The 15,991-nt window shown below is 41.7% G+C and overlaps 1 protein-coding gene across 2 annotated transcripts in view; it reads left to right on the top strand.

Moving 5' to 3' along the window:
- The window catches only part of LOC109881698 (synapsin-2), a 194,520-nt gene that overhangs the window by 36,054 nt on the left and 142,475 nt on the right, over positions 1–15,991 (top strand). For both annotated transcript variants that reach the window (XM_031825523.1, XM_031825139.1), the window contains exon 2: positions 6,333–6,390. In XM_031825523.1, the coding sequence (XP_031681383.1) occupies positions 6,333–6,390 (58 nt within the window). The remainder of the gene's footprint in view (positions 1–6,332; positions 6,391–15,991) is intronic.

Genomic DNA, 15,991 nt, shown 5'->3' with positions numbered 1-15,991 from the left:
CATTGTGTAACAATGAGCATTGGGATTGCAAAAAGAGGAAGATCGTCAAAGGTAAACAATTTATTTTATTGCAGTTTGTGATTTTGTTACGCCTGTGCTGGTTGAAATAGTTGTTTTATGGGGCTCTATCCTCAGATAATCGCAACGTATTCTTTCGCAGTAAATCCTTTTTTAAATCTGACAATGCAGTTGGATTAGCAAGATTATAGGCTTTCGAAACATGTGAGACACTTGTATTTTCATGAATGTTTAATATGACTATTTATGTAGCGATCACGTATGTTGTAGAATTTTATCCCGCTACCGTGTTCGGTGCGCAGAGAGGTTAAGGTCAGATTGCCAAATGGAGGGCGAGGGAGAGCTTTCTATGCATCTCTGTGTGGGGCAAAGGTGCTCTAGATTTTTTTAACCTCTGGATACACATGTAACATGCTGGTAGAAATGAGGAAGAATGGATTTAAGTTTCCCTGCATTAAAGTCCCCAGCCGCTAGGAGCGCCACATCTAGATAAGCATTTTCTTGTTTGCTTATGGCCTTATACAGCTCGTTGTGTGCATTCTTAGTGCCAGAGTCGGTTTGTCGTGGTAAATAGACAGCTTTGAAAAATATAGATAAACTCTTGGTAAATAGTGTGGTCTGCAGCTTATCATGAGATACTCTACCTCAGGCCAGCAAAGCCTTGAGACTTCATTAATGTTAGATTTCATGCACCAGCTGTTATTGACAAATAGACAGACTGCCACCCCTTGTCTTACCGGAGGCATCCGTTCTAGCTTGCCAATGCACGGAAAACCGAGCCAGCTGTAGGGTTAGGGTTAGGGTTAGTCATCGTTCAGCCACGACTCTGTGAAATATAAGATATTAGTTTAATGTCCCGTTGGTAGGATAGTCTTGAACGGAGCTCATCCAGTGTATTATCCAATGATTGCACGTTGGTTAATAGGACTGATGGTACTCACTCGCCGTCGGATTCTTACAAGGCACCCCAACCTACGACCCCTATATCTCCATCTCTTCTTCATGCAAATTACAAGGATTTGGGCCTTGTCCGGTGTCTGAATTAATTCCTTCACATCCGACTCCTTAAAGACAAAAATCTTTGTCCAGTACGAGGTGAGAAATCACTGTTCTGATGTCCAGAAGCTCTTTTCGGTCATAAGAGACGGTAGCAGAAACAACATGTACAAAATAAGTTACAAATAACACACAATAGCACAATTGGTTAAGGGCCCGTAAAATGGCAGCCATCTCCTCCAGCGCCATTGGTTTGCCATCATGTTTCTCTTATTTTTGACACAACTTTTACTTTACTTGTATTGTCTTTTGTATTATGGATTGGTATCAGTTCATATGGGGAGGGATGAACCCTGTATGTTTTGCACCAGGATCAGTGAAACCCTGTTCTATATGGGACACCACAAAGGTATCATCACTCTGACATGTTTGCCAAGGTAGCCCAATTACGACCAGACAAAACGTCAATAGGCACAGTATCTGTATCGGCTGGGAATGACAATGAAAGGTGAACATTGTTATATTAACAGAATACTGCTTCTATGGTATTATGTAAAGGGTTGTTTATTCTACATGGACCTGTTGAACATTATAAATTATATACCTACAGCTGTTCAACTTTATAGACTACATACAGTACACAAGTATGTGGACATCTGTTTGTTCAGATTCAGAAAACTTGAATGTCCTCAGAGGCAATTCATCTTGCAGCAGTCATAAAACATAACATCTAAAAATGTAAAATAAACAGCAAATTACATTTACAAACAAATAGGCAGGGCAAGTGCAGTTTCATAGTACAAGTGCTAAGTGCAGTGTCGTGTCTTTGGCTATGCCGGATTAAGTGATATGACATGCTATTCGATAAAATAATTTATCCGTAATTAATATCACCTGATTGAGCTAATCATGTAAATGTAATTAACTAGAGAGTCGGGCACAACAAAATAATATTTATGCTAATTAATTACTTCAAAATCATACAATGTGATTTTCTGGATTTTTGTTTTAGATTCCGTCTCTCACAGTTGAAGTTTTCCTATGATAAAAATTACAGACCTCTACATGCTTTGTAAGTAGGAAAACCTGCAAAATCGACAGTGTCAAATACTTGTTCTCCACACTGTATATATATAGGGAAGATAATCAGGGAAGTGATGGTGTCCAGGTGAGTCTGATGACACGCAGGTGCGCATAAAGATGGTGACAGCTGTGCACCATAATGAGAAGTCTGGTGACCTAGAGGCTGGAGGGAGCACACGTGACACTGACAATCTTACCCAACCTATTTTTCTGTGCAACCTTGATATTCCCAAACCAGCAGGTCAAGCAGTAGGACAGAATGCTCTCAATTAATGATTTTTTAAAAGAGAACCATGATAGTTAAATCATCATTAAAGTAGTAAATACAGTCTCTGTTGGCCTTTCTTAAAAATATCGTCAGTACAAGGACAGCTGCTTGTCGATGACTAGCATAAGTATTTGTACTCCTCCACTATTTCAATGGGCTCACCTTTTATCAGTGATGGTGTGTGCATGGTAGTGTTCCTTCCAAAGTAAATTACCAGATCCTTTGTTTTTGATGTATTTCATTGTAGATGGGATGACTCACACCAGACAGTAAACTCATTCAGAGCCGGTCCGGGCTCCATCTCATCCCCTTCGACAAGACTGACCTAAGCTGTACGGTCAGCGTATTTGATCAGGTGGAGCCCTGGGAACTGTCTCCGGCAGCTGTCTATATACAGTATGTATTGTACTGGTAAAAGAACACTGCCCTGTGGGGTTCCAACTGAAGCAGTGCACACCTCAGAGAGTGTGTTGCCAACTCATATTTTTTTTCAAAAAGATGGAATTTCCAATGTATTCAGGGACCGCTGAAAGAGAGCAGAAGACATCGCTCAGCTGAGTGGAACAGTGTTTCAAGACACGACCACTTATGTTTTCAGACCCCGGGCTCTTTGGTGCTCCAGTGCTTTTGAACACTCGTTGTACGACTTCCTCATCGATGACAAGCGTGCTCTTGGTTGCCATGACATCCTCCTCCAGACAGGCCAGGGGAGCGGAGGCAACCACTGTTTCAAAGTGGATGAAGAACTTGTTTAGTTCATTGGCTGTAGAGAGGAACACCCTAGGGGGGGGGCAGCATTTTAGGGGGCAGCATTTTCACTTTTGGATGAATAGCATGCCCAGAGTTAACTGCCTCCTACTCAGTCCCAGATGATAATATATGCATATTATTATTAGTATTGGATAGAAAACACTCTGAAGTTTCTAAAACTGTTTGAATGATGTCTGTGAGTATAACAGAACTCATATAGCAGGCAAAAATTTGAGAAAAATCCAAACAGGAAGTGGGAAATCTGAGGTTTGTCGTTTTTGAACTCACCCCTATTGAATACACAGTGGGATATTGGTTATGTTGCACTTCCTAAGGCTTCCACTAGATGTCAACCGTCTTTACAAGGTTGTTTCAGGCTTTTACTGTGATGTGGGACCGGATGGGAGCTCTTTGAGTCAGTGGTCTGCCTACAGCCTCGTTCTCAGTCACGCACTTTCACTTGAGAGGTAGCTGTCGTTCCATTGCTTTTCTACAGACAATGGAATTCTCCGGTTGGAACAATATTGAACTTTTATGATAAAAACAAGCTAAAGATTGATTCTATACTTAGTTTGACAAGTTTCTTCAACCTGTAATATAACCTTTTGAACATTTCTTCCGAATGGACCAGATCGCAGATTTGGATATGTTTACCAAAAGCCCTAACAAAAGAAGCTATTGGACATAAATGGACATAAATGATGGACATTATCGAACAAAACAAGCATTTATTGTGGAACTGCAATTCCTGGAAATGCATTCTGATGAAGATCATCAAATGTAAGGGAATATTTATAATGCTATTTATGAATAATGTTGACTGCGCAACATGGCGGATATTTCTCTGGCTGGTTTGGGCTCTGAGTGCCATCCCCACATTATGCTTTTTCCGTAAAGTTTTTTAAAAATCTGACACAGCGGTTGCATTAAGGAGAAGTGTATCTATATTTCCATGTCTAAAATGTTTATTTTCATCAACATTTATAATGAGTATTTCTGTGAATTCATGTGGCTCTCTGCAATATCACTACATGTTTTGGAACTACTGAACGTAACACACCAATGTAAAATAAGACTTTTTGATATAAATATGAACTTTACCGAACAAAACATACATGTATTGTGTAACATGAAGTCCTATGAGTGTCATCTGATGAAGATCATCAAAGGTTAGTGATTAATTTTATCTCTATTTGTGCTTTTTGTGACTCCTCTCTTTGGCTTGAAAAATGGCTGTGTTTTTCTGTGAGTTGGTGGTGACCTAACATAATCGTTTGTGGAGCTTTCGCTGTGAAGCATTTTTGAAATCAGACACTGTGGCTGGATTAACAAGAATTTTATCTTTAAAATGGTGCCTAAAAATTTGATTTATGAGATTTCTGTTGATTTGTATTTGGCGCCCTGCAATTTCATTGGCTGTTGGCGAGGTGTTCCGCTAGCGGAACGAGAGTCTCCTTCTCGGTCTGAGATGTTGAACATCTCATTCCAAAGTCATGGGCATTAGTATGGAGTTGGTCCCCCCTTTGGTGCCATAGCAGCCTCCACTCTTCTGGGAAGGCTTTCCACTAGATGTTTGAACATTGCAGCGGGGACTTGCTTCCATTCAGCCACAAGAGAATTAGTGAGGTCGAGCACTGATGTTGGGCGATTAGGCCTGGCTTGCAGTCGGCTTTACAATTCATCCCAAAGGTGTTCAATGGGGTTGAGGTCAGGGCTCTGTGCAGGCCAGTCAAATTCTTCCACACCGATCTCGACAAACCCTTTCTGTATGGACCTCGCTTTGTGCATGGGGCATTGTCATGCTGAAACAGGAAATGGCCTTCCCCAAACTTTTGCCACAAAGTTGGGAGCACAGAATCATCTAGAATGTCATTGTATGCTGTAGAGTTAAGATTTCCCTACACTGGAACTAAGGGGCCTAGTCTGAATAATGAAAAACAGCCCCTGACCATTATTCCTCCTCCACCAAACTTTACAATTGGCAATATGCATTCGGACAGATAGCGTTCTCCTGGCATCTGCCAAACTCAGATTTGTCCATTGGACTGCCAGATGGTGAAGCGTGATTCCTTACTCCAGAGAATGCGTTTCCACTGCTGAGTTTAATGATGGCAAGCTTTACACCACTCCAGCTAACGCTTGGAATTGCAATCACAGGCTAGTGTGCCCCTGCTCAGCCATGGAAACCCATTTCATGAAGCTCCCCATGAACAGTGTTTGTGCTGATGTTGCTTCCAGAGGCAGTTTGGACCTCAGTAGTGACTGTTGCTACCGAGGACAGACAATTTTCACAAGTTTCAGCCCTCAGCGGTCCCGTTTTGTGAGCTTGTGTGGCCTACCACTTCGCGGCTGAGCCGTTGTTGCTCCTAGACGTTTCCACTTCACAATGATATCACTTACAGTTGACCAGTGCAGCTCAAATATGGCATACATTTGAAAGGTATCCTATGCCACGTTGAAAGTCACTGAGCGCTTCAGTATGGGAAATTCTACTGACAATGTCTTATGGAGATTGCATGGCCTTTTGCGCGATTTCATATACCTGCCAGCAACGGGTGTGGCTGAAATTGCCAAACCCACTATTTTCAAGGGGTGTCAACATCATTTCGGGCATGTAGTGTACCTTTAGATGTGTGGGTGTGTGAACTAATCTCTGCTCTGTTGAAGGAACATTTCCAGAGACAATGAGGTTTAGGCTGGATGCTGCAGTGAGTGACTGATCGTCCTCCACAGCTGCTCTGCTGCTAACAGCTTACTGGGTAGTATAGTGGTGCCTGGATACAGGTTAGTAGCCAATGCAAAAAGGTTAGCCCATTTCTGCTAATGTCCTGGGTTGTGATACATAACAGTCCTGCACTGCATGGGTTTCGGTAGTATAGTATGACGCTATAGTAATCTCAACCCTTTCATATTATGTGAACAATAGTAATTGTAATATCTATCAGTTAGCACCACAATGTGTACAACTGGCACAACAAAAATAACATGGGGAAGGGGTTGTGTACTGAAAAGTATTTACTTCATTTGCTGTATTGCCACGCTTATGCAATCTGAACAGAAGTGCACCCCAGAACCATTTCACTAGTTGTCTTCCTGTTTACTGTCCTGTACCCAGAGGATAGGGTTAGAGGACCTATCTATCCAAGCAATATGGTTATTTGACCAGTGACTATGTCTCTGTCTCTTATTTGAAATACTGTATATCTCTGTCTCTCAGGTCCAGACTGTTCAGAGGGAAGAAGATCCAAGGAGACTATGACATCAAAGTGGAACAGGTGTGTACAATCACACACACTCCAGTAATTTGAATTCATTCATCATCAGTTATTTTGTAGCATTATTAATATATTTATCAGTTAGCACCACAATGTTTACAACTGGCACAACCACAAAGAACACGGGAACGGGGTTGTGTACTGAAAAGTATGTACTTCATTTGTCGTGTTGGCAAACTTTTGCAATCTGAACCAAAGTGCATTCCAGAACCATTTCAATAGTTGTCTTCCTGTTTACCGTCCTGTACCCAGAGGGTTAGGGTTAGAGGACATTCCGGTAATAAACACTACTGTCCCATACCCAGAGGGTTAGAGTTAGTGGATGTACCAAGAAGGTTAGGGTTTTTTGCTTTGGGGAGGGTTGTGTGGTTTGTTATTAATGGGCAGAGGGGAAGGTAATGGAAATTTTCCCCGGTCTACATTCACTCTTTTGCAGGTTATACTTTATAATTTTTTACATCCTAGCCAAGTTTCCTCATCTTCCCTTATGTACTACATTTTTCAGCACACCAACTATGCCGCAGGTCAATATAGTCTACCAGTATATCCTGCCCTCTATCCACCAGTCATAGTGACAATAAATCAAATCAAATCAAATCAAATTTTATTTGTCACATACACATGGTTAGCAGATGTTAATGCGAGTGTAGCGAAATGCTTGTGGTAGGTGGATCGTTTGGTAGGTGGATCGTTTGTCCAGATCTGCAATAGGCTAAGTAGCAAATCATACCACACATACAGTGGGGCAAAAAAGTATTTAGTCAGCCACCAATTGTGCATCTCCCACTTAAAAAGATGAGAGAGGCCTGTAATTTTCATCACAGGTACACTTCAACTATGACAGACAAAATGAGAGAGAAAAAACCCAGAAAATCACATTGTAGGATTTTTTATGAATTTATTTGCAAATTATGCTGGAAAATAAGTATTTGGTCAATAACAAAAGTTTATCTCAATACTTTGTTATATACCCTTTGTTGGCAATGACAGAGGTCAAATGTTTTCTGTAAGTCTTTACAAGGTTTTCACACATTGTTGCTAGTATTTTGGCCCATTCCTCCATGCAGATCTCCTCTAGAGCAGTGATGTTTTTGGGGCTGTTGCAGTGTTCTTTGGATGCAGCTCAGCATTCTTTGTCCTCCAAACACGATGAGTTGAGTTTTTACCAAAAAGTTCTAATTTGGTTTGATCTGACCTTATAATATTCTCTCAATCTTCTTCTGGATCATCCAAATGCTCTCTAGCAAACTTCAGATGGGCCTGGACATGTACTGGCAGGGGGACACATCTGGCACTGCAGGATTTGAGTCCCTGGCGGCGTAGTGTGTTACTGATGGTAGGCTTTGTTACTTTGGTCCCAACTCTCTGCAGGTCATTCACTAGGTCCCCCCGTGTGGGACTTGGATTTTTGCTCACCGTTCTTGTGATCATTTTGACCCCACGGGTTGAGATCTTGCGTGGAGCCCCAGATCGAGGGAGATTATCAGTGGTCTTGTATGTCTTCCATTTCCCAATAATTGCCCCCACAGTTTATTTCTTCAAACCAAGCTGCTTACCTATTGCAGATTCAGTCTTCCCAGCCTGGCGCAGGTCTACAATTTGGTTTCTGGTGTCCTTTGACAGCTCTTTGGTCTTGGCCATAGTGGAGTTTGGAGTGTGACTGTTTGAGGTTGTGGACAGGTGTCTTTTATACTGATAACAAGTTCAAACAGATGCCATTAATACAGGTAATGAGTGGAGGACAGAGGAGCCTCTTAAAGAAGAAGTTACAGGTCTGTGAGAGCCAGAAATCGTGCTTGTTTGTGGGTGACCAAATACTTATTTTCCACCATAATTTGCAAATAAATTCATTAAAGATCCTACAATGTGATTTTCTGGATTTTTTTTCTCATTTTGTCTGTCATAGTTGAAGTGTACCTATGATGAAAATTACAGGCCTCTCTCATCTTTTTAAGTGGGAGAACTTGCACAATTTTTTAAATTAAAATTACAATTTTTATGTCACCTTTATTTAACCAGGTAGGCTAGTTGAGAACAAGTTCTCATTTACAACTGCGACCTGGCCAAGATAAAGCATAGCAGTGTGAGTTACACATGGAGTAAACAATAAACAAGTCAATAACACAGTAGAAAAAAAGAAAAAAAGAGTCTATATACTTTGTGTGCAAAAGCCATGAGGAGGTAGGTGAATAATTACAATTTTGCAGATTAACACTGGAGTGATAAATGATCAGATGGTCATGTGCAGGTAGAGATACTGGTGTGCAAAAGAGCAGAAAAGTAAATAAATAAAAACAGTATGGGGATGAGGTAGGTAAATTGGGTGGGCTATTTACTGAAGGACTATGTACAGCTGCAGAGAAGAATGGGAGAAACTCCCCAAATACAGGTGTATTTGTATTTATTATGGATCCCCATTAGCTGCTGTCTTGGCAGCAGCTACTCTTCCTGGGGTCCAGCAAAATAAAAGCAGTTTATACAATTATACAAAAAACATTACAATACATGTTTTCACATCACACTGTGTGCCCTCAAGCCCCTACTCCACCACTATCTACAGTACTAAATCCACTTCTATGTGTGTGTATTGCGTGCATGTTTTTGAGTGTGTGTGTATGCATGTGTCTGTGCCTATGTTTTATCTCAATCTCTTCATTCAAAGACTCAATCATGGACACTCTTACTGACAGTTGTGGCTGCTTTGTGTGATGTATTGTTGTCTCTACCTTCTTGACCTTTGTGCTGTTGACTTTGCCCAATAATGTTTGTACCATGTTGTGTTGCTACCATGTTGTTGTTAAGTTGTGTTGCTACCATGCTGTGTTGTCATGTGTTGCTCCCTTGCTGTTGTTGTCTTAGGACTCTCTTTATGAAGTGCTGTGTTGTCACTATACTATATTTATATTGTATTTATTAAAACAATTTAATCCCAGGCCCCCGTCCCCACCGGAGGCCTTTTGCCTTTTGGTAGGCCGTCATTCTAAATAAGAATTTGTTCTTAACTGACTTACCTGGTTAAATAAAGGTTAAATAAATAAGCATACCTTTTTTTTTTGCTTCACAGTCCCCGCTGATCCATAAGGTGTTTTTTAAAATCTTTTTTTTTATTTTTGTCTAATTTTACTGCCTGCATCAGTTACTTGATGTGGAATAGAGTTATATGTAGTCATGGCTCTATGTAGCACTGTGCGCCTCCCATAGTCTGTTCTGGACTTGGTGACTGTGAAGAGACCTCTGGTGGCATGTCCTGTGGCGTATGCATGGGTGTCCAAGCTGTTTGCCAGTAGTTTAGACAGACAACTCGGTGCATTCAACATGTCAATACCTCTCAAAATTACAAGTAGTGACGAAGTCAATCTCTCCTCCTCTTTGAGCCAGGAGAGATTGATATGCATATTATTAATATTAGCTCTCTGTGTACATTTAAGGGCCAGCCGTGCTGCCCTGTTCTGAGCCAATTGCAATTTTCCTATGTCCTGTTTTGTGGCACCTGACCACATGACTGAACAGTAGTCAAGGTGCGGCAAAACCAGGGCCTGTAGGACCTGCCTTGTTGATAGTGTTGTTAAGAAGGCAGAACATCGCTTTATTATGAACAGACTTCTCCCAATCGTAACTACTACTCCATCAATATGTTTTGACCATGACAGTTTACAATCTAGGGTTACTCCAAGCAGTTTAGTCATCTCAACTTGCTCAATTTACACATTATTTATTACAAGATTTAGTTGAGGTTAGGGTTTAGCGAATTATTTGTCCCAAATACAATGCTTTTAGTTTTAGAAATATTGAAGGCTAACTTATTCCTTGCCACCCATTCTGAAACTAATTGCAGCTCTGTTAAGTGTTGCAGTCATTTCAGTCGCTTTAGTAGCTGACGTGTATAGTGTTGAGTCATCCATATACATAGACACACTGGCTTTACTCAAAGTCAGTGGCATGTCGTTAGTAAAGATGCAAGGGGCCTAAACAAGGGGCCTAAATGAGGAATTCCTGACTCTACCTGGATTATGTTGGAGAGGTTCTCATTAAAGAACACGCTTTGTGTTCTGTTAGACAAGTAACTCTAGTACAGAACATCTTCTCAATGACTTAATTCGTTGTTCATCTCTGTTTATACCCATTGCTTAATTTGAAAAGGATCCGTCGCCTCTCCATTTTGGACTGTTTTGTTCCAGAACCTATTTGGATGAATCCGGAACCTATCGTGATATGAAAAATAATGTTCATTAATTAATTTGTTTTATAAAAGCCATCAGAGTTCATTTGAGTTCCCTCTTCGTTAATTCTCCTACCGCCTTGGCTGTCTGAGAAGTGATCCTGTACCTGTTACAGAACTAGAATGAGATTCACGTTCTATGATATTTCTCCCTCTCTCTACTCTGATTGGCATGAGACTGCAACTCTCATCTAGGATGAATCACAATAATTGTTTGCTAAAATAATAATTGCTTCCCAAAATGTAATTTTATGTAATGGCAATACTGGTACGAGGTAACACTAACTTGCATAAACTGCTTACATTATTACAAATATGAATTGCTAATTATGGAAATTAAGATAAGGATTTTAAAAATATATATACACTAAATCAAATCAAATTGATTTATATAGCCCTTCTTACATCAGCTGATATCTCAAAGTGCTGTACAGAAACCCAGCCTAAAACCTCAAAACAGCAAGCAATGCAGGTGTTGAAGCACGGTGGCTACCTAGAAGCATGGTGGCTACCTAGAAGCACAGTGGAAACCTAGAGAGGAACCAGGCTATGTGGGGTGGCCAGTCCTCTTCTGGCTGTGCCGGGTGGAGATAACAGAACATGGCCAAGATGTTCAAATGTTCATAAATGACCAGCATGTTCAAATAATAATAATCACAGGCAGAACAGTTGAAACTGGAGCAGCAGCACGGCCAGGTGGACTGGGGACAGCAAGGAGTCATCATGTCAGGTAGTCCTGAGGCATGGTCCTAGGGCTCAGGTCCTCCGAGAGAGAGAAAGAGAGAGCATACTTAAATTCACACAGGACACCGGATAGGACAGGAGAAGCACTCCAGATATAACAAACTGACCCTAGCCCCCCGACACATAAATTACTGCAGCATAAATACTGGAGGCTGAGACAGGAGGGGTCAGGAGACACTGTGGCCCCATCCGAGGACACCCCCAGACAGGGCAAAACAGGAAGGATATAACCCCATCCACTTTGACAAAGCACAGCCCCCACACCACTAGAGGGATATCTTCAACCACCAACTTACCATCCTGAGACAAGGCCGAGTATAGCCCACAAAGATCTCTGCCACGGCACAACCCAAGGGGGGGGGAGGCAACCCAGACAGGAAGATCACATCAGTGACTCAACCCACTCAAGTGACGCACCCCTCATAGGGACGGTATGAAAGAGCCCTAAAAAGCCAGTGACTCAGCCCCTGTAATAGGGTTAGAGGTAGAGAATCCCAGTGGAAAGAGGGGAACCGGCCAGGCAGAGACAGCAAGGGCGGTTCGTTGCTCCAGAGCCTTTCCGTTCACCTTCACACTCCTGGGCCACATATGACCCACTGAAGAGATGAGTCTTCAATAAAGACTTAAAGGTTGAGACCGAGTTTGCGTCTCTCACATGGGTAGGCAGACCATTCCATGAAAATGGAGCTCTATAGGAGAAAGCCCTGCCTCCAGCTGTTTGCTTAGAAATTCTAGGGACAATTAGGAGGCCTGCGTCTTGTGACCATAGCGTACGTGTAGGTATGTACGGCAGGACCAAATCAGAGAGATAGGTAGGAGCAAGCCCATGTAATGCTTTGTAGGTTAGCAGTAAAACCTTGAAATCAGCCCTTGCCTTGACAGGAAGCCAGGACTGGAGTAATATGATCGAATTTTTTGGTTCTAGTCAGGATTCTAGCAGCCGTATTTAGCACTAACTGAAGTTTATTTAGTGCTTTATCCAGGTAGCCGGAAAGTAGAGCATTGCAGTAATCTAACCTAGAAGTGACAAAAGCATGGATACATTTTTCTGCATCATTTTTGGACAGAAAGTTTCTGATTTTTGCAATGATACATAGATGGAAAAAAGCTGTCCTTGAAACAGTCTTGATATGTTCTTCAAGAGAGATCAGGGTCCAGAGTAACGCCGAGGTCCTTCACAGTTTAATTTGAGACTGTAAAACCATAAAAAACCAAGATTGTCAGATTCAACAGAAGATCTTTGTTTTGTGGGACCTAGAACAGGCATCTCTGTTTTGTCTGAGTTTAAAAGTAGAACGTTTGCAGCCATCCACTTCCTTATGTCTGAAACACATGCTTCTAGCGAGGGCAATTTTGGGGCTTCACCATGTTTCATTGAAATGTACAGCTGTGTGTCATCCGTATAGCAGTGTTTTCAAAAGACATCCCCAAGAGGTCAAATATATAGTGAAAACAATAGTGGTCCTAAAACGGAACCTTGAGGAACAGTGAAATTTACAGTTGATTTGTCAGAGGACAAACCATTCACAGAGACAAACTGACATCTTTCCGACAGATAAGATCTAAACCAGGCCAGAACTTGTCCGTGTAGACCAATTTGGGTTTCCAATCTCTCCAAAAGAATGTGGTGATCAATGGTATCAAAAGCAGCACTAAGGTCTAGGAGCACGAGGACAGATGCAGAGCCTCGGTCTGATGCCATTAAAAGGTCATTTACCACCTTCACAAGTGCAGTCTCAGTGCTATGATGGGGTCTAAAACCAGACTGAAGCATTTCGTATACATTGTTTGTCTTCAGGAAGGCAGTGAGTTGCTACGCAGCAGCCTTTTCTAAAAATGTTGAGAGGAATGGAAGATTCGATATAGGCCGATAGTTTAAAAAATATTTTCTGGGTCAAGGTTTGGCTTTTTCAAGAGAGGCTTTATTACTGCCACTTTTAGTGAGTTTGGTACACATCCGGTGGATAGTGAGACTTTTATTATGTTCAACATAGGAGGGCCATGCACAGGAAGCAGCTCTTTCAGTAGTTTAGTTGGAATAGAGTCCAGTATGCAGCTTGAAGGTTTAGAGGCCATGATTATTTTCATCATTGTGTCAAGATATATAGTACTAAAACGCTTGAGTGTCTCTCTTGATCCTAGGTCCTGGCAGAGTTGTGCATACTCAGGACAACTGAGCTTTGAAGGAATATGCAGATTAAAGAGGATTCCGTCATTCACTTTCTAATAATCACGATCTTTTCCTCAAAGAATTTCATGAATTTATTACTACTGAAGTGAAAGCCATCCTCTCTTGGGGAATGCTGCTTTTTAGTTAGCTTTGCGACAGTATCAAAAAGGAATTTCGGATTGTTCTTATTTTCCTCAATTAAGTTGGAAAAATAGGATGATCTGTAATGGTTTTCTTCATCTGAACGAGAGGCGGACCAAAGTGCAGCGTGGTTGTTTTGATTCATGTTTTAATAAATCACTTCACATGAACAAACTAACAAAAACAAGAAATGTGAAAACTCAAAACAGTCCTATCTGGTGCAAACACAGAGACAGAAACAATCACCCACAAACACACAGTGACACCCAGGCTACCTAAGTATGATTCTCAATCAGAGACAACTAATGACACCTGCCTCTGATTGAGAACCATACTAGGTCGAAACATAGAAATACCCAAATCACAGAAAAACAAACATAGACTGCCCACCCAACTCACGCCCTGACCATACTAAATAATGACAAAACAAAGGAAATAAAGGTCAGAACGTGACATGATCGAGCAGCAGTAAGGGCTCTTCGATACTGCACTTTCCTTGCCTTTCCAAGCTAGTCGGAAGACTTCCAGTTTGGTGTGGCGCCATTTCCGTTCCAATTTTCTGGAAGCTTGCTTCAGAGCTCGGGTATTTTCTGTATACCAGGGAGTTAGTTTCTTATGAGAAATGTTTTTAGTTTTTAGGGGTGCAACTGCATCTAGGGTATTGCGCAAGGTTAAATTGAGTTTCTCAGTTAGGTGATTAACTTATTTTTGTCCTCTGGCGTCCTTGGGTAGACGGAGGGAGTCTGGAAGGACATCAAGGAATCTTTGTGTTGTCTGTGAATTTATAGCACGACTTTGATGTTCCTTGGTTGGGGTCTGAACAGATTATTTGTTGCAATTGCAAACGTAATAAAATGGTGGTCCGATAGTCCAGGATTATGAGGAAAAACATTAAGATCCACAACATTTATTCCATGGGACAAAACTAGGTCCAGAGTATGGACTGTGACAGTGAGTAGGTCCAGAGACATGTTGGACAAAACCCACTGAGTCGATGATGGCTCCAAAAGCCTTTGAGTGGGTCTGTGGACTTTTCCATGTGAATATTAAAGTCACCAAAAATGTGAATATTATCTGCTATGACTACAAGGTCCGATAGGAATTCAGGGAACTCAATGAGGAACGCTGTATATGGCCCAGGAGGCCTGTAAACAGTAGCTATAAAAAGTGATTGAGTAGGCTGCATAGATTTCATGACTAGAAGCTCAAAAAACAAAAACGTTATTGATTTTCTTGTAAATTGAAATGTGCTATCGTAAATGTTAGCAACACCTTCGCCTTTGCGGGATGCATAGAGGATATGGTCACTAGTGTAGCCAGGAGGTGAGGCCTCATTTAACACAGTAAATTCATCAGGCTTAAGCCATGTTTCAGTCAGGCCAATCACATCAAGATTATGATCAGTGATTAGTTCATTGACTATAATTGCCTTTGAAGTAAGGGATCTAACATTAAGTAGCCCTATTTTGAGATGTGAGGTATCATGATCTCTTTCAATAATGACAGGAATGGAGGAGGTCTTTATCCTAGTGAGATTGCTAAGGCGAACACCGCCATGTTTAGTTTTGCCCAACCTAGGTTGAGGCACAGACACGGTCTCAATAATGGGTGCCTACTCCACTATGCTGGCAGAGTCCGTCACTCCTCAGCAGGTCAGGCTTGGTCCTGTCTGTGGGTGAGTCCCAGAAAGAGGGCCAATTATCTACAAATTCTATTTTTTGGGAGGGGCAGAAAACAGTTTTCAACCAGTGATTGAGTTGTGAGACTCTGCTGTAGAGCTCATCACTCCCCCTAACTGGGAGGGGGCCAGAGACAATTACTCGATGCCGACACATCTTTCTAGCTGATTTACACGCTGAAGCTGTTGCGCTTGGTGATCGCTGACTGTTTCATCCTAACATTGTTGGTGCTGAAGTGGATAACAATATCTCTATACTCTCTACACTCGCCAGTTTTAGCTTTAGCCAGCACCATCTTCAGATTAGCCTTAACGTCGGTAGCCCTGCCCCCTGGTAAACAGGGTGAATGAGCGACACCGGTTGAGCATTCCTACAGCATTTCCCTCCAGAACCTGTGAGAAAGTTGTCCAGCTGCGGGGACCGTGCGAGGGGATTTATACTAACGTTACTGTCTGTACTTACTAGTGGCACAGACTCTGTTTCATCCTTTCCTACACTGAAACTACCCTAACGATTGCGTCTGAAGCTGGACTTGTAGCACAGCTATCCTCGCTATAAGGCGATCGTTCTCCTGTATATTATGAGTACAGCGACTGCCATTAGAAGGCATCATGTTAATGTTACTACTTAGCTTCGGCTGTTGGAGGT

The sequence above is a fragment of the Oncorhynchus kisutch genome, linkage group LG1 (genome assembly GCF_002021735.2).
Source record: "Oncorhynchus kisutch isolate 150728-3 linkage group LG1, Okis_V2, whole genome shotgun sequence".
NCBI lineage: Eukaryota > Metazoa > Chordata > Actinopteri > Salmoniformes > Salmonidae > Oncorhynchus > Oncorhynchus kisutch.
Note: the sequence above shows the minus strand (reverse complement) of the source record. Positions and strands in the feature narration are given on the sequence as shown.